Here is an 18,988-nt window from a genome sequence, read left to right on the forward strand (position 1 = left end):
CAGAGCAATAGTAACAAAAACAGCATGGTACTGGTACCAAAACAGGCGGGTGGACCAATGGTACAGAATAGAGGACACAGAAACCAACCCACAAAACTACAACTTTCTTATATTTGATAAAGTGGCTAAAAGCATGCAATGGAGGAAGGATAGCATCTTCAACAAATGGTGCTGGGAAAACTGGAAATCCATATGCAACAAAATGGTACTGAATCCCTTTCTCTCGCCATGCACAAAAGTTAACTCAAAATGGATCAAAGAGCTTGATATCAAATCAGACACGGCATCTGATAGAAGAAAAAGTTGGCTACGACCTACATACTGTGGGGTCGGGCTCCAAATTCCTCAATAGGACACCCATAGCACAAGAGTTAACATCTAGAATCAACAAATGGGACTTACTCAAACTAAAAAGTTTTTTCGCAGCAAAAGAAACAATAAGAGAGGTAAATAGGGAGCCTACATCATGGGAACAAATCTTTACTCCTCACACTTCAGATAGAGCCCTAATATCCAGAGTATATAAGGAACTCAAAAAATTAGACAATAAGATAACAAATAACCCAATCAACAAATGGGCCAAGGACCTGAACAGACACTTCTCAGAGGAGGACATACAATCAACAAGTACATGGAAAAATGCTCACCATCTCTAGCAGTCAGAGAAATGCAAATCAAAACCACCCTAAGATACCATCTCACTCCAGTAAGATTGGCAGCCATTATGAAGTCAAAAAACAACAAATGCTGGCGAGGATGTGGGGAAAAGGGTACACTTATACATTGTTGGTGGGACTGCAAATTGGTGTGGCCAATTTGGAAAGCAGTATGGAGATTTCTTGGAAAGCTGGGAATGGAACCACCATTTGACCCAGCTATTCCCCTTCTCGGTCTATTCGCTAAAGACCTAAAAAGAGCATGCTACAGGGACACTGCTACATCGATGTTCATAGCAGCACAATTCACAATAGCAAGACTGAGGAACCAACCCAGATGCCCTTCAATAGACAAATGGGTAAAAAAAAATGTGGCATTTATATACAATGGAGTATTACTCTGCATTAAAAAATGACAAAATCATAGAATTTGGAGGGAAATGGATGGCATTAGAGCAGATTATGCTAAGTGAAGCTAGCCAATCCCTAAAAAACAAATGCCAAATGTCTTCTTTGATATAAAGAGAGTAACTAAGAACAGACTAGGGAAGAAGAGCACGAGAAGAAGACCAACATTAAACAAGGATGAGAGGTGGGAGGGAAAGCGAGAGAGAAGGGAAATTGTATGGAAATTGAAGGAGACCCTCAGGGTTATACAAAATTACATACAAGAGGAAGTGAGGGGAAAGGGAAAAAATAATACAAGGGGGAGGAATGAATTACAGTAGAGGGGGTAGAGAGAGAAGAGGGGAGGGGAGGAGGGAGAGTAGAGGATAGGAAAGGCAGCAGAATACAACAGACATGAGTATGTCAATATGTAAATCAATGGAAGTGTAACTGATGTGATTCTGCAAGCTGTATACGGGGTAAAAATGGGAGTTCATAACCCACTTGAATCAAAATGTGAAATATGATATATCAAGAACTATGTAATGTTTTGAACAACCAACAATAAAAAAAAGGAGTAAAAAAAAAAAAGACTACAGGTCTGCTTCTATGATTGCGGATACTGGCACTTTCTTGCTTACCTTTTCTCCACAGTATGGGATTGTCTTTTGGCCATGGAGCCTGGATTGAACTTGTAACTTGTTTTGTTCTTTAGGTTTCATTTCTATCTTTGTGCTCTTTAGGGTTCCTTTTAGTTCCTTGCTTCATCCAGGTCCCGAACCTGTTGGACTGTGCTGCCCGCATTTAGAGTGGGTCTCCCCCTTAGTTTGCTGTCCCACATGCCAATTGTTCCTAGAAATTGGCCTTACTGACAAACCCAAAAGCCTCTTAATCTTGGGCATCTCTTAATCCAGTCGGGTTGACAACTCATATTAACCACCACATCATCCCATATTACCCTTTTCTCTGATTCTTTCCCTGTGCCCACTCTCGGGGAGTTTTGAACTTCCTTTTGTTGTAGATCAGTTATATATTTGATCTGTGAGTCTGGAAAGAGTGGTAGTAAGGCTTCTATCTAAACCACAGACTTTGAAAGGGCTTGATGGGCCATAGCCTCAGGGAGCTGCCCCTGACAAATGAGGCCTGGAGCTCTGTCTGCCTAGTCTCACTTAACCCAGTCCTTCTAAAAGACATCTGGTGCCTCAGGGAGCCTTGCAGGGCTTCCTGGGACCCAATTTCCCTGAATGCAGAGCGTTATGGACCTACCACTTATAAATATGGGTGTTTAGATGGAACAACCCCCTTTCCTTCTTGCAGGATAGATTATGTTTGAAGTCTTTCAAATATTTCCCATTTTATGGAGCACTATATGAATAAAGAGTTGAAATGTGTTCTAGGAAGAGTAAGATGATGGGAAGTTTGAATCCTGGAGTGTAAAACCTGTTCTAGAGTCGTGTGACCTCATTAAAGAGCAGCACACATCTGTACTGTTGGAATGGCTTTCCATTGTGTTTAGAGTAAAGCCAGACTGCACCTCCTTAACAAAACACCATGTGGTTTGGCTCCTGCCCACCCTCTGCACACTCCTTTCCCTCTCTGTTCTAGCACACTGGGCTTCTTTCTCGTCTTCAGACATAGCGGGCATGATCCCATCCTACAGTGTTTTTACACTCTTCAGAATACACGTTCCCTTCATCATTTACGCCCTCTTGTCATCTCCATCTCGGCTTAAATGTCACTTCCTAAAAGAAGCTATTCTCTGGTGATCCAAACAGAATAGCCAAGTAGTGTTTTGCTTTCCCCTGTTTTGGTCTCAAAAATAGGACTCGTCACCATCTGAAATTGTCCTCTTTTCTCTGCCTTCCGTTTTTTGAATGTATGTTCCATGGAAGTAGGAACCTTACTGAACTCTTTCATGGTGGCATCCCGAGTGCCTACAACAGTGGTAGCTAGTATTGACACTCCATACATACCTGCTGAATATAGGAATAGTGCAGTTGGTCAGGCAAAGCTCTTGTTTTCTCTTAAGAGCAGATGTTTTCAGCAGAATCATTTAAGATCTGAATACGTGAGTTTTAGTCTTAACTCTACATTTGCTAATTCTGTGACCTTGGAAACATCATTTATCCTATCGGAATCTGTCTTATCTGTAAAATAGCAATGTCAGTACTTATCCAAAGAACCCCATTCAGTGGTTGGGAGGAGTAGCTGTGATAATGGATGTGGAAACTCTTTGTAAATTTGTCATCATTAAACAAATGGAAATTGTCACTCCCAATAAACTAGACATCTACGCAGTGATCTGCTTAGATGTCTAGTTCATTTATTGGGAGTATATCAGACTATGATGAAGGTACCTCCAAAGTATTTCCAAGGAAATACTGGAAATATAGCCCATACGAAGAGCAGGCTCTATGTCAATGCATAGTCCATGTTGGACAGCACTTGACTGATTATAGCTTCATTTTTGAGTCTTTATCATACCCATGGAAAGATTATGCTAACCAGGAAGGGAGTTGGTTGGTTGAACCTAGACAAGGAAACATCCCAAAGGCAAGTTCTGACAATGCCCACTCAAGCTGGCTGGGGAAGGATATTCTCATCTAATAATTTATTTGTTAGGTCAGGGCATAAGACAAGGCCCCCCTGAACATATCATCCAGAGCTTGATGGCATTATAGATTCATGTTTTCTGGCCAGTTCTCTGGCATCTATCTCTTCACAAAGCAACTGAATACATGATTTGATTTCCTATATAGCCCAATTAGAAAATAGACTCTCACAGGAAGAGGGGAGGCCTGTTACCTTGGAGGTAATAATTCTCATCCTAAATTGACAAACTGACATTTCAGTATTCTAGATCTGTTTCCATGCATCTAGGCTAACATGCATCTGCCTTCAGGCTGCTGATGGATCCTGACCTGAAAAATTGGGGACCTAGCCGGGATGCCTTAAAGGGATATTTCTGGGTGGCCACTTGCCTTGATTGGGGTTTCCCACTCAAGTAGGTTAGCTTTTTATTTGTGAAGGAGTCATGGTTTGATGCTTTACTTGGTTGTATATTCCTAAATGCAATGATTTGAGTATGTTATCAGTATTAGTCGTTCGGGGTAGATATACTGGAAAGGGCCAGGAGGGGGCAGTAAAACCTAGCTAGTGATTTGAGCAATTTTAATCAGACAAAATTCCATTAGTCTAATATTCAGCCTCTCCTGGACAATTGACAGGGTATTGCCATGAGGAGCGGGTAGTGCCTCTTGAATATGAGAGAGGTGATCTACCAGAATAGCCATACTCATCCCAGCTTTCATGATATCCTTGTTATCACTTTAAACTTTTTTTTTTGGAATTCTGTGAAATGTCAAATTTCCCCAATTTTCCTCTTGTTTTTATATTCTATGAAGAACATATTTTTATATATAGGCCATAGATGAGATTGTCATTGGGTATCAGCAGTGAGGGTCTCCAGCCCCTTAATTTCTAGACCAGATGGGCTTGACTCTATTCCTTGGCCTCAGAAGAGCCCAGTGCTGTGCTGAGATGTCTAGTTCGTAGTTGCATCTGTCCCTGGTCTTGTGCCTTTGTGGAACTTTGCTTAGGGATCATCTTGCTGGCCTCAATGTACACCTCCCTGATTACCATGTACTGTTTGTCTATTTTTCTCAATTTGTACACACATGCCATGTATAATAACCATAGGCCCCAAACAAAAGTATGCTCAGATAAGGCGTTTGTGCATATTAGAGGGTTTTGATAAAGGTTTGGCAGCAACTGCACAAATAGCTTAAAACTGGGGATTGGGTCTCACCTGTCCCTACTCCTGGACTTTGTCCACCTCCTACTTCTGCCCTTCTTAATAAAGTCCACCCCCATTTTCTTACAGACTGATATTTCTAAAACAACAAATATTATTTGCAAAATTTCACAGGTCTTTCACTAATATCTTACCATGACCAATCATCTTCTTTGTTACGGAGGTCCCCATTCCTGCATATGCTTCCCCACCCCACTTTGGCTGTTTGGGCTGCCTCATGTCTTCAGGCTTTGTACATGATTTTGCTTGAGGTTTCTTTTATGTAGCTAACTCATCCTTCACACAATACTTTTAGACTTAGCCTGGTGTGATGGTGTATGCCTGTAGTCCCGGTGGCTCAGGAGGCTGAGGCAGGAGGATCTCGAGTTCAAAGCCAACCTCAGCAACTTGGAAAGGCTTTAAGGAACTTAGTGAGACCCTGACTCAAAATATTAAAAAGGGCTGGGGATGCGCAGGATATGGCTCAGTGGTTAAGCACCCTTGGGCTCAATCTCTGGTACTCACCCCCACAAAAAAGAATAAAACCATATAGATTTAGAATTTACCTCCAAGTCTTCATCCTCTAGGTACATCAGTGACCAACTCTTGGCCAATTTTCTTTCATCTGTACTCTCATATTGTTTTGAAGAAAATCCCATATATCTTATTATTCATAAATATTAGTATCTCTAAAAGATAAGAACTCCTACTTTTGAACTTGAGAATATTTTAAGAAGACCAAATATGGCACAGTGGAACCATACTCCAATTTGACAGAGTCTAGGATTAAGTGGAGCAAAGGAGGCTGTGGTTCTTCTTCAAAAGCTCAGAAAGATCACCTTTCTTGAATTCGTCATTGAATGGTGTTTTTTCCATGGTAAATTCAGGTATATGAAATTATGGGGGCGGGGGGGAGATTGTCAGGGAGTCTTGGAGTTGAGTGAGAAAAGATGAGTAAGTGAAAATAATAACTTAGTTGTTCCAAGATTACAGAACATACTTGAGAGTCCATTATGGAAGGTTTAACTGTGCATGGGCTGAAGTTCAAAAAACCTATCTCCTAAGTGACAAGAGACAGAGGGGTTTTTAAGCTCAGTGCTTAAGCACCAGCTGGTGACTTGTTGAAATAATGGCTGTGTGCCTATCTAAATGGTAATGAAATGCTAACCAAGTCATTTATTTGCTTATTCTACAAAATCCCCGAAAGAAAGGGGTAAGACATTTGGCACCTAATATTTGTTGTGAAAACTGGGGACATGAACATATGTCAGGTAGCATACAATTTTTTACTTTTTTCCACCCTTTTGAGACATTAGACATTCTAAGCCTTGTTAAGATACAGTGGAAAAAATTAACTTTTATAAATTCTCATCTTGGATTAGAATCCAGAGGTTATTTAAAATTAATGCAGTGTGAATCCAAAGCTACTCTGGGATTTACTACTGTGGAACTCGACTGTTCAATTACAGATGTTCCATGTGGTGTGAGGATAATTTCATGGAGCATGCTTGCAGAATGGAAGAGATGTCTGCTTGATGTGGCAGTCTAAAGGGTATCAGGTCTCAAGACAGTCCTTTAATAAAACTTCAACTATACCCTGCTACCACTCCTCTTGCCCCAATAGCAGAATTGAAGAATATGGATCCTTATTGAGCTCTACTTAAACCATTATTGTGCCCGAGTAAGTTGGCATACAGATAACTTCTTAGATACATAAAGTAAGAATCTTTTTTGTTTAAGCCAAGATAACACTATGGAAACCTAAATATGTTAGACACCTTAGGGAGGCAATTATTTGCTTCCTAAAGGGATTCTTGGCTTCCTTGAAGGGTTTCAAGTAGAATCCTTTAATTGGTAATTCCCAATTCTTTTTGCACAGGGTTTTCAGAGCATTTCTCCTCAGCAAAGCAAGTGAGAGTCCCTACTTGAAAATTTGCTTTTCAGAATTTCCAGACTACTTGGCCCTGTATGAATTCTCTCCTTTCCCCACATGGCTTGAGTCTTGCATAGCTGAGTGTGCATGCTGTTACTTTGCCTCTGCTGGGTGAGGTCTTTTTCCCTGATGTTTCTTGGATCAAGTACAGATTGACGGCACTAGGCATGTCATGAAGAAGATGGGGAAGGGCCTATGTGAAGCTAAACTCTGTTCTGTTTTACTACTATAGTCAGTGAAAAAAATTTTCATTTTTCCATATAGAAATACTTCTAGAACACCTTGATTTAAGATACGTTTTGTGAAGTATTCCATGTTTTTATTGGATAATTATAATTTTGGTGAGTGTGATATATCATGACTTACAACCATTTTCTCCAAGACATTAATAGACAAAGAGGATGGGCAAATAGGATCTAACATTCTACCTTGGGGTTCTGGGGATGTGGCTCAGTGGTTGAATGTGTGTCCGGCAAGCATGAGGCCCTGAGCTCCCAGCACCACAAAGCAACCCCCAGAACTTTATACCTAGGTAAAAATTTTCTCCCAGCAACACGCCTTTTCTTGGGAGAGAGAAACTTTAGTGTTTTAATGACTATAAGAAGAAAACACTTAAAACTGAATTTTCCCATGTCTAATATGTCCAAAGATTAAATACCTCGAAACACGAACTCCCCTTTGGGTTTCTGAGTTAATAACCACTCTTTTCTTACACTGAATCAATCTAAGGTTAGAGGTAATATGGCAAAAGACGTAGTTTAGTTTGTGGTTGTCTGGCGAAGAGTGCTTTTCACTGACCACTGGCTCAGGTCACTTGGGGACAAGGCAAGGGAGAATGATAGAGGCCAGACAGCAGGTCAGAGGTGAAGCCCCTTTCTGGGCTTCTTCAAGCCAAGACTTCTCTCTTGACTGGTATCACCCTCTGGGAGTAACTGATGGTGTGTTGAAGACCAGCAAGATAGGAGCCTAAGTGCTTGCCTGCCTGTCCCATCTGTCTGGATGGTGGCCTCTCTTCTTGGACTTCCACTTCTTGGACTTAGTATTTGCTTGAACCAACTCACAGCAAATTTGTTTGCAGAGAATCATGGTGAGCAACTCTGGGCAACCTCAGTTGTTTCTCAGATACCTTTGCAGGCAGTGTGCTCCTTGAGGCCTATTATGTAATCTATCCTGAAGCATGTTCAACTTGCTGATTAGAATAAAGTGTATTCTGCAGCCGTTGGATGGCATGTTCCATAGATGGTTAAGTCCATTTGGTATAGGGTGCAATTTGACTTCAGTTTCTTTGTTGATTTTTCTGTCTAGATGTCCTACAGTAGGGAATTTTATGATACAAACTGTACAGGTAGATAAATTCCTGATGCTCACCTTAGAGATTCAGCTTAGACTCTTGCAGTGGATGAATCCATACTCCTGGGTTCCAACCAGTATCCACTTGAAACAGGCCAGTTGTCCTGCCGAGCCCAGCAGGTAGGGACAGTAACTTCTAGATGGATGGGTTTTGCTGTAGTCATTTGTAGGATTCAAAGACTAGAAATAACTGAATTCCTGTTCCCTCCTCGACTTGGGAGAGGCATGTCTCATCAGCATGCTCTTCTTTTTGATTCTAGCACTTGTGGGGTTCTTGGTGGCCCATTCCTCAGTGCTGCTTATTGCCTCACTCTTCCCTATCAATCACACTTAGTGACTCTTGTTTTTCATCGCACTGATATTTTTTTTCTGACAAGGAACCTCATGTAACTACTGTAAGGCAATAGCTATCTTTTGTTTAATGTTTTTACAGAAATCGGTAAATCACAGTGACTGATCACTTGCGTTGACTTTTGCGGGACATTACCTTTTCTTTATGCCTAAGCTGGAAGGGAAAATCTCTCTCTATCATGGCACTTCTACTTCATCCTGTGGTTCCTGGTTTGTTTTCTTCTTGGTTAATCTTTATATTTCTAATACTGATGCCAGATGTCACAGGTGAAAGAAAGGTTCTTACAGGAAACTTCATGTGAGAAGCAGCTTGGTTTAAAAAAAAAAAAAGTAAGCTTTCTGAATATGAAAGGATTTAATTGTAAAGTAGTTAAACAAGGTTTTTTTTTTTGTTTGTTTGTTTTTAAACAAGGTTTTGAGTAGATGTGAATGATGTGAAAGTGATTGGAATCATTTATTGTTGAGCAGAAAAGGTCCAGATCAGAGGTCAGGCTGTGAATTGAGGTGGAGCCCAGGACCAGCTGGAGATGAGGGTGTGTAGGGGTGGGTCAGGGTGGCGCAAGCTTCTAGAAGCAGAGACAACATGCTCCTTGATGTCAAGTGAAGCTGAACTGGTCTGTTATGCTCACTGTGAGAATTGCAACGGCAGGGCTCCAATGCAAAGATGGCCGTTCAGCAGCTGTCTGACAGAGCTGGAGGGCATCTATCTCCGATCTTGGACAAACCCTGACATAATGTGGTTTGTAAAGGTTTTCATGATGCAGTTACTGAACTGTTCCCCAATTCTGTGGGGGAAGCTAAGAATTCAAAAGGGTATTTAATACAACTCAACCCTTGTGTTCCCCCTGAAGAAAATCTTATCTTTGGCAACATTTACTGGACAAGCTACTCTCAAATGAGCACCTGCTACTTGGAGGCCTAATATTCAACCATCTGGGGATAGGCTTGGAGCATCCTGTAATCTGGTAGACAATACAAGCAAGTACAAAAATAACTATGAGGTAATGTGTAATAGAGATGTTAATGTCACTTTCTCGTGCATGATGTTTTGGTTGGCTTTTCTCATTGCTGTGACTAAAAGACCTGTCAAGAATAATGAGAGGAGGGAAAATTAATTTTGGTTTATGGTGTCAGAGGGTCTCAGTCTGTAGATGTCGACTCCAAAGCTCTGGGCCTAAGGTGAGGCAAAACATCATGGTGGGAAAGTGTGGAGGAGGAAAGCGGTAGGGTATCAGGAAGCAGAACTGTGCTTACCCGGCCAAAATAGAACCCCCAAAGGCATATCCCCAGTGGCCTACTTCTTTTAGCCACATCCTACCTGCCTATAGTTACTGCCCAGTTAATCCCTATGGGTGGATTAATGTGTTGATTGGGTTATGACAGCCTTACCTAATCAATTCACCTCTGAACTTTGTCTCACACATTAGCCTTTGGGGGACACCGCATGTCTAAACCGCAATCATATAGTTGATATTCGAATTGAAATTATAAAATACGAAAATATTAAATCTATATAACAATGTTTTTACATAAACAAAAAACACATTTCTAGATATGTGAATGTTACAGAACGAATACATTTTAGAAGCATCACATTTTGTGGGAAATAACTGATTTTGGAGCCAAGAGAACTGGGTTCAAGTCCCAAATGTTGTTAACTCTGAGACTTTAAAAGGTCATTTAATTCTTAATAATCTTTCTTAATATGATAGGTAGAACCAATAATAAATATGGCACAAGGTTGGGCAAAAATTAAGAGTGGGATATCGTGTGTGCAAATGCATTCATTCTCTCAGCTTATTCATTCATTGAGAAAACGCTGCTTCTTATCACTGTGTGTCTGGCACTGCTTGGCACCCAGAAGGTTGAGAAGAAGCCAGCCATGGTCTCTGCCCCACAGAGCTAATAGGTAACATGGTAGAGCTTCCTGTGAAATACTGTTATGTTGTTGCAGGGTAGCATGTGACTCTTGTGGCTGTGGCGTTGAGGAAAAACTGAAATAATGGTATTTATGTGGCACCTTGAAGAAAGGTAGGATTTTGATAGGAAAAAAATGGAGGATATGAATGTGTTGGCAGAAGAATGAGTGTGAGCAAGAAGAAAGTGAAGGAGTAAGTGGGTAAAATGAGGGAAGTCCAGCAAGGGTGGGAAAGTCAGGGCAGGAAAATTGGGATGGGTCTTGCCTCCTCCTCCCTACTCCCTACTCCCCTCAGGGTGAGATCTTCAGCAGCTCATTTGAGAACTAGAGGTGAGAGGGTGGTAATAAGCTAGGTAGAAGCCAATTGCTGTCAGTTAAAATCGTGGTGGGGTAATAGGGGAGAGAGCTGAGTACGTGGGTACGTCAATCTGGGAAGGACGAGCTCCAGGAGTTGAGGTGGCTTTTGTTCCTTAGTCCTCCTCTTTCTGGGACTCTATAGCACTTGGCATTCATCTTCTGTCTTGAAAATGTACTGTTTCTAGTTTTGAGGGGGAGAGCTAAATTGTTTAGAGGAGGTACGTTTGACACACTTGCAATTGGAGGTGGCCCGGCCTGCTGGTAGGCAGAACTAACCACTCCTCTAGTAATTTCCACACAGTAGCAAACGATGCTAGGACTTCCTGTCCTCACTCGTGTTCTTGATACTGGGAGTGCAAGGTCTCAAACCCACAGAAGACTCCTGTTTGGCAGATCTGAGCCTCAGTAGCAACTCGACAATCCTCCAACCTGATGATAGAGCATCAGTACTGTTTCCAGAAAAGTCATGATGTGGGTAGTCTTCATGCTTTAAGTGAGTCATTAAATGCTTCATTGAGAAATAACTGAATTGTCAAACATCAACTATTTACCAGATATCAGGTACTGGGAGTACAAAAGGTGCAAGACACCAGTTTAAACTTGAGCTTGTGAACAAGCAGGATAACTGTGCATGATCTGATGTGACAATCCTATAAGTATGATGGTAGTCTGTGACTGCATAGTTGACCTCTCACCCCATTCAGACTTTTGCTGAAATATGCTCATTTCAATGAAGATCACCCTGACTTCCAACTTCAAAACGGCAGCATCTGCTGTCTCAGTATTTTATGAGCTTTTTCAGTTTGGCTTTTTCCATTAAATTTCTTATCCTCTCAGTTGGCTGTTACTGAATAATTATCTGAAAATTTACTAGCTTACAATAATGGCTTCCTCTCTCACTGATCTGTTGGTTGACTGGTCTTGAATGGGTATTTCTTGCCTGGGGTCTCTCCTAGGGTTCAGTCAGACATCAGCTGGTGCTGCAGCCTTCTGCAGACTAGATTGGGCAGGACATCCAAGATGGCTTTTCAATTGGTTGGCAGTTGAGGCTGGCTGTCAGCTAGAAGCTCAGCTGATGCTGTCAGCCAGAACTTCTTCATGTGATCTATGGGGTATGTACTTCTAACAGTAAAGCAGCTGCATTACAAAAGGATGTGTCTTAAGGGTGGGTGTACTCCTTAAGGGTGGGTGTATTCCAGCTGGGTGTACTCCTACAATCTTAGGGGCTCAGGAGGCTGAGGCAGGAGGATCATAGATTCAAAGTTGGCCTCAGCAACTTAATGAGGTCCTAAGCAACTTAGTGAGACCCTGTTTTAAAATAAAAAACAAAATAGGCTGGGGATGTGGCTCTGTGGTGAAGAATCTCTGGGTTCAATCCCTTGTGGGGGCAGGGGAAGCATTCTAAGGGGCAGGAAACGGAAGGTGCCAGGCCAATGTTAGGCTATACTTGAAACTGAAATTGTGTTAGTCTTCTGTTATTGTAAAGAAACACCTGAGATAATAAACTTAAAAGAACGGTTTATTTTTGCTCCATTTTGGAGATTCAGTCCATGGTTGACGAGGCAGCACATCATAGTGGCTGGAGATGGAGGGAGAGAAGGTGGGGAGGGAAGAAAGGTCCAGTGTCCCAATATCCCCTTCAAGGCCATGCCTCCTGTGATCTAATTTTCTCCCATCTCTGAAAGGTGTCACTATCTACAAATAGTGCTATAGACTGGTGAACAAGACTTTAACACATGAGCCTTTGTGGGACATTTATTCAAAATAACGAATAGCATTATTTCTTCTGTAGACACAGAAGACATTCCAGTCTTACTTCCAATGGTGGGAAAGGGAAGGTCACCTTGCAGGAGAGCATGTGGGATGGAGGACATGGTTGTAGCCATTTCTGGTAATATGTTCTGCCATTCTTCCTAGCTTATTAATCTAGAATTCAATTTGTTTATTTTTTTGGTTGATTCTTGACAATGTCTCTTGATGTATATTAAACACTTAGAATCGTGCTTGGCACACAAACACAGAATGAGTACTTATTAAATATTTAACAAATGGTGTCTGAGCCACTGTGTACAGATTGTTTCCTGTCCCAGTGGTGCGAGTGTAATTGCACTCCTGATTTAGTCTCCTCCTCCTCTTACAGACCCTAATGCTCCTTAAGGGCAGGTGTCTTTGCCTCTTTATTTACTATTACATTGCTCAGTGCCTACCAAGCCCTTGGTGCTCAATGACAATGTTAAATGAGGGAGATAGGACTGTGTTTGAGCTGGGATCTCAATGATGGATAGGATTTTTGCTAAGGAAGGGAGGTGGAGGGAATAAAGGCAAAAGAAAATAGCAAAAAGGGAAGGGTAAAGGTGAATAAAATGGACCATGAGCCCACAGAAGCTGACTCCTACCTAATTTGACCTCTAGTTGGTTTCCTATAGTCCTTAATGGATTCCAGTGGTCATGTGCTCAGTAAATGTTTCTTGAATGAATGTCAAGGGAGAATGTAACACATAAACTTTATCCATGGATTTTTGGAGGGGTAAAGATAAATTCAATTATAATTGACGAGTTGAAAAGAATATTTGAAATACCCAGCAGTTTTTAGGAATTGAAATACAGTCACACTTTGTATCTTTGAACTTAAAAAGGGTTACTCCATTTATATATGTCAAATAACTTTCAGTCAGGGTAGAGTAATTTATATTCTTACGTTGTTTTCTTGCCACTTATGTGCCTGAGAGAATGTAGCAAAATCCTTAGGGTCAATTCCAAAAACTTAAACTAAATCTTACAAGGACAAGGCTAATTTCTAGGTCAAGGGAAAAGAACAAGCCATGCATCTTTCATAGGGATAATGAAAATCAATAGCAAGACAGAATAGTTAACCCCACAGGTGAAACACAATTAAAAAAAAATTAACAGATATTGTACAATGATAATCTAGGAATATCATTATGCATCCTTTCCTTAAAATTTTGTTAACATTTATTAAAAGTTCAAAAAAGCAGCTATTTAAACCTTTAGTGTCTTAATCCATAGAAATATTCAATAACAGAATATGGTATTTGCTGCATATTAATAAATGTGTGGCTTTTGTAGTTTTTATCCATATTGGGATTTAAAAAAACCCTCAGATTTAGCTATAGAGTTACATTGAACACTTCTACAAAATCTTTCTTTGGCCTCATTTTATATGAAGATACTAACAAATGGTAAGGGTTTTGTACAAATGGTTATATATAGACTCAGCTATTGGTTTAACATATATGCCTTATATATGACAATTATACAAAAATCATGGCAGTTCTCATATTTGTGCTTTTTAAAATTTTAAAAAATATTTTGGTGATGCTGGGGATTGAACCTGGGATGCTAGGCAACACTGTACCACTGAGCTGTACACACAGCCCTAAGGGCAGTACTTGAGGCACAAAGCAACTTACTCTTCCTGAGCTGACATCCTGTTAACAGGGCAAAGCTGTTAAGCACAGCTGCTACTATATGTAAGAGCTCGAGTCAGCCTTCACCAGCCTTCACTGGCAGTCTCTGGCCCTGGAATGTTTCTGATCTCAGAGTGGCCATATGTCTCCCTGCACCCCGAGTGCTTTTAAGATGTATTGTTAGCACAGATGTCTCTTCTTGATCAATGTGTATATACACGTTTTCACACACCGGTTAGCTTTGTAGCTTTGTACTTCTATCGCACAATGTTCAAGAATGAGAGTCTGTACCCAGGCTTTCCAGCATATTTCCAAACATCTAAAGAATCTTTCATCACTTCTGAAAGGGAACAAGACGATGATTCCTGAGGTCTTCTAATTGTACATCCTACAATGAGGTAAACCTACAGTTTCCACATTTGAACCACCATCTGCCGTCACCCCAATTATCTTGTTTCATTTGGCACAGAGCTACCATTTACAGCCACACACTCCACAGTAGGGACATTCTTCAAAGATCCTCCTGTGGCATTAGGAAGGCCAGATGGTAATATTTTCTGTTGGCACCTTTTTGAGGCTTAGATATTTTCTTTAGAATGTTCCAGAAAATTACCTGGTCAGCTACACCAACATGTCCTGCAGTATTTCTCTGCACACTGGGGAAGGTGGCCTTGAGGTTGGATAGCACGTGGCCCCTGGTCATCTTCTCTGCGGCTGCCTGCCATGCTTTGCCTGGGAATATGTTCTGCCATATCCTTGCCAACACTGCTCTGGAGACCTGCCTCACTGTCTCCACCACACTGCCAAGGCCAGCAGGAATGATATCCAGTCAGCGTGGCGCCCAAGCCCTTTACCTACCTCCTGGGTGAAGAGGTTGAAGTGATCATCCAGGACACCCGGGGAGGCTGGGAATCATGGAGCACCCCAAGTCCCAGCTGGTGCTGCAGGGTGTTCCCACTGGGGAACCAGAACTGCCGCATTGGCTTCACATCATACCCAGTGCCCACACCCTGCTGGCCGAGAGGCCAGCACAGGGCCTACTGTAGAGTTTTTTGTTCACTTTATTCCTAACAATTTTTAACAGGTTACAGTTGACATACTGTACAGTTCACCGACTCAAAGTGCACAGTTCAATGGCTTTTAGTATAATTACAGATACATACAACCATCATTGCTTGCTAGTTATATACTTTTTTCCACCTCAAAAACAAATTCTACCTTTAGCTGCCCCCTTCTTGCCCCATATCCTCCTGCCTTCCCCGAGCATGCAAAAATCACTATCCTGCTTTCTCTAAGTTTCCTCGTTCTGGACTTTCATATGAATGAATCGTGAAGTATGTGATCTTTTGTGACTGGCTTCTTTCCTTTGCATAATGCTTTCAAGGCTCATCCATGTTGTGTCAGTACTTAATTCCTTCTTAAGATGGAATAATATTCCTTGGGTTGGATATACCATGGTTAGTTTATTCACTTATGGAAATTTAGATTCTTCCCAACCTTTGGCTATTATGAATAATGTTCCTAAGGATATCTGGGTATACAGTTTTTAAAATTTTTTATTTATATATGACAGCAGAATGCATTACAATTCTTATTGAAATTATACATCTAGAGCACAATTTTCACATCTCTGGTTGTATACATAGTATATTCACACCAATTCATATCTTCATACATGTACTTTGGATAATAATGATCATCACATTCCACCATCATCAATAACCGCATGCCCCCTCCCTTCCCCTCCAACTCCTCTGCCCTATCTAGAGTTCATCTATTTCTCCCTGCTTCCACTCCCTATCCCACTATGAATCAGCCTCCTCATTTCAAAGAAAACATTTGGCATTTGGTTTTTTGGGATTGGCTAACTTCACTTAGCATTATCTTCTGTAACTCCATCCATTTACCTGCAAATGCCATGATTTTGTTATATTTTGTTGCTGAGTAATATTCCATTGTGTGTATATGCCATATCTTTTAATCTGTTCACCTATTGAAGGGCACCTAGGTTGGTTACACAGTTTAGCTATTGTGAATTGTGCTTCTATAAACATTGATGTGGCTGTGTCCCTGTAGTATGCTGTTTTTACGTCCTTTGGGTATAGACCAAGGAGAGGGATAGCTGGGTCAAATGGTGGTTCCATTCCCAATTTTCCAAGAAATCTCTATACTGCTTTCCATATCGGCTACACCAATTTTCATTCCCACCAGCAGTGTATGAGTATCCGTTTCCCCCATATCCTTGCCAATACATTGTTGTTTGTCTTCATAATAGCTGCCATTATGACTGGAGATGAAATCTTGGAGTGGTTTTGATTTGCATTTCTATAATTGCTAGTGTTGAACATTTTTTTCATGTATTTGTTGATTGATTGTACATCATCTTCTGAGAAATGTCTGTTCAGGTCCTTGGCCCATTTATTGACTGGGTTATTTGTGTTTTTGGTATTTAGCTTTCTGAGTTCTTTATATTGGGTATACATTTCTGTGTGGATCTGCTTGTGTTTCTGTTGGGTTCACACCAACGGCTGGTTTTCTGGGTCAGATGGTAACTGTGGCATTGTTGGAGGAACCACTGGACTATCTTCCAAAGCGGCTATACTGTTTTACACCTCTGTAGGATGGTTCTGTTTCCCCACGTCTTTACCAATACTTGTTGGTCTGACTTTTGACTCCAGCCATCCTAGTGGGTATGAACTGATAGATTTTTGAAAGGATTGGGAAGAGTTTTCCCTTTCTAATAGCTTTTAACTACAACATTTTTTAAATTTAATTTTATTTTTGGTACTCCCTTGCCTATCATCTATCATGTGTTTGAAAGAAACAACAACAAAAGATTGCTATAAGGTCCTGTTGTCTGTCAGAATAATAAAGGAGATGTCATTATTTGTTCAAGATTTTTATGGAATAAAACCCATGATGAGATACTGTTTAAAATGTGTGAGATGTGGGGGAGAAAGAGTTGGTGGAGAAGTGGGGCAGGTGATGTGCTCCTCCAGTGTCTGTCTTCTTCTGTCCCAGGAGACTGCCTCCCTTCTGGCTGGTGTTTCTAAGAATGAGCCCCTTTGCCTTTCAGGAGGACTGGCGTTGGCCCAAGTGCTCTTCTTCTATGTGAAGTACTTGGTGCTCTTTGGTGTCCCCGCTCTGCTCATGCGCCTGGATGGACTCGACCCACCGCCCCTCCCCCGCTGCGTGAGCACCATGTTCAGCTTCACCGGGATGTGGAGGTCAGTCGCATGGTTTCCAAAGTCCTTCAGGGGGTGTGTGGTGGGAGGAACCGCAGCTTATTTGGCTTCAAAGAATTTGAGTACTGCTTGCTCTTCCCCTTACTCAAGCCCCGTTTGGCACTTCAGTTTCTTTGTCCCACTACTAGAGCCATGACCCAGGCTTTCTGTGCCTCTCAAAATCATCATTAAGCTAATGAAGACGAGTTTCTCACCAAGTCTGTCCGCCAGCGCACAAAAGGTTATGTTTGAAGTGATTTCTTACTAGGGGTGGGCTACTATATATTATTTTGAAAATGATATCTGTAGTTGATTTAAAATACAGTGTCTCAAGATGATAGAATAGTCATGGTGGCTATTTGCTAGATCTGGGTGACTTGAGAAAATCTTGGTTTTAGTTTCCTATCTCTGCAACAATAATGATAAAGATAACACCTACCCACAGGAGTTGTTTTGAAGATTATATAAGCTGATGCATTTAGAACAGCTGGCACATAGCAGATATTTACACATTAGCTTTTAGCTTTATACGTTTCCAATGCTCAGAGCAGATCGATAGAGAGGTGATTTTTGAGTTCTTTTACTATTCTTGATTTTTATCCCATAAAGTAGGATTGGCCTGGATGTTGTTGTTTTTTGTTCCAGGAGATCCCTCAGCCCCACACCCCCATTGTTTGATGGATGTTTTACAGATGGACTTGCTTGTGGCTGTTTCTCTTTACTTTCAGTGTGTAACAAGTGACAGGAGTGCTTTTGCAATTGCACACCTAGTGGATAAAGCTCCGGGTTGGCACTGGCTCAACCTTAGTCAGTGCCTCCTTAAAATTTGTCCTCTGAATACTTCATCGGGGATTCCTCTGGTCCTGGTCAGAATTTTCATTTCACCTCATTCCTGTGACCTGTTCAAGTCTCACATTTTCTATCAGGGAAGAGCTCAGTGAACATTGTCCTACCTAATGTTGCTCTTCAAAAGGAGGTGGGCCGCACTCTACAAGCTGGTTTACCATAATAACTTATTATAGATGCTGAAATTATCTAAGTCTCTTTCAGTGCAAAATCTAGTTTGATTTGGGGGGAGGGTTAGAAATTTCATATGGCGATTGCAGGGAATGTCAAGTAATTGCTTTGATTGGTCCTTAATTACTTCATTGAATACCAGGTTGCCCTGTTTTCATGGTAAGATTAGAGAAGGCTCTCCCTAACAAGAAGGCCATGGAGTAGCTTTTTGTTTAAAAAGTGGACCTGATGGGAAGCTCCGTTAACTTTCAACCTACCCATAAATGTAATTTCCTGAATCAATGGGTTGGGACCCACCATGATTTGGGGACATGACTTAAATGTTTGTGAGCTTCTGTGCCTCTGCGGTGTGCATGTCTGCGCTGATGCATTCTTGGAAAGCACATTCTCCTTGGGGACTTTTCAGTGTCCACTCGTACCATAAAACCATGACTCTTGTAGCAGGCCTGCCTCCAGGTTCCTGATCCAGAAATACCAACCCATTGATTGTCACAGAGGCAGTTTAGACAATTGACTACATTTTTATACTCGGGCTGCCTGTCTTGTCCTTTGTTCATTCTTTCTGTCCCATAAA

At 41.3% G+C, this 18,988-nt stretch overlaps 1 protein-coding gene across 3 annotated transcripts in view; it reads left to right on the top strand.

Annotated features, from left to right (window-relative positions):
* Hhat (hedgehog acyltransferase) overlaps positions 1-18,988 on the top strand; it is a 316,410-nt gene that overhangs the window by 116,452 nt on the left and 180,970 nt on the right. For all 3 annotated transcript variants that reach the window (XM_078022761.1, XM_040278701.2, XM_078022762.1), the window contains exon 8: positions 17,250-17,400. In XM_078022761.1, coding sequence (XP_077878887.1) covers positions 17,250-17,400 — 151 coding nt within the window. The remainder of the gene's footprint in view (positions 1-17,249; positions 17,401-18,988) is intronic.

This window comes from Ictidomys tridecemlineatus, chromosome 10, assembly GCF_052094955.1.
Source record: "Ictidomys tridecemlineatus isolate mIctTri1 chromosome 10, mIctTri1.hap1, whole genome shotgun sequence".
Taxonomy (NCBI): domain Eukaryota; kingdom Metazoa; phylum Chordata; class Mammalia; order Rodentia; family Sciuridae; genus Ictidomys; species Ictidomys tridecemlineatus.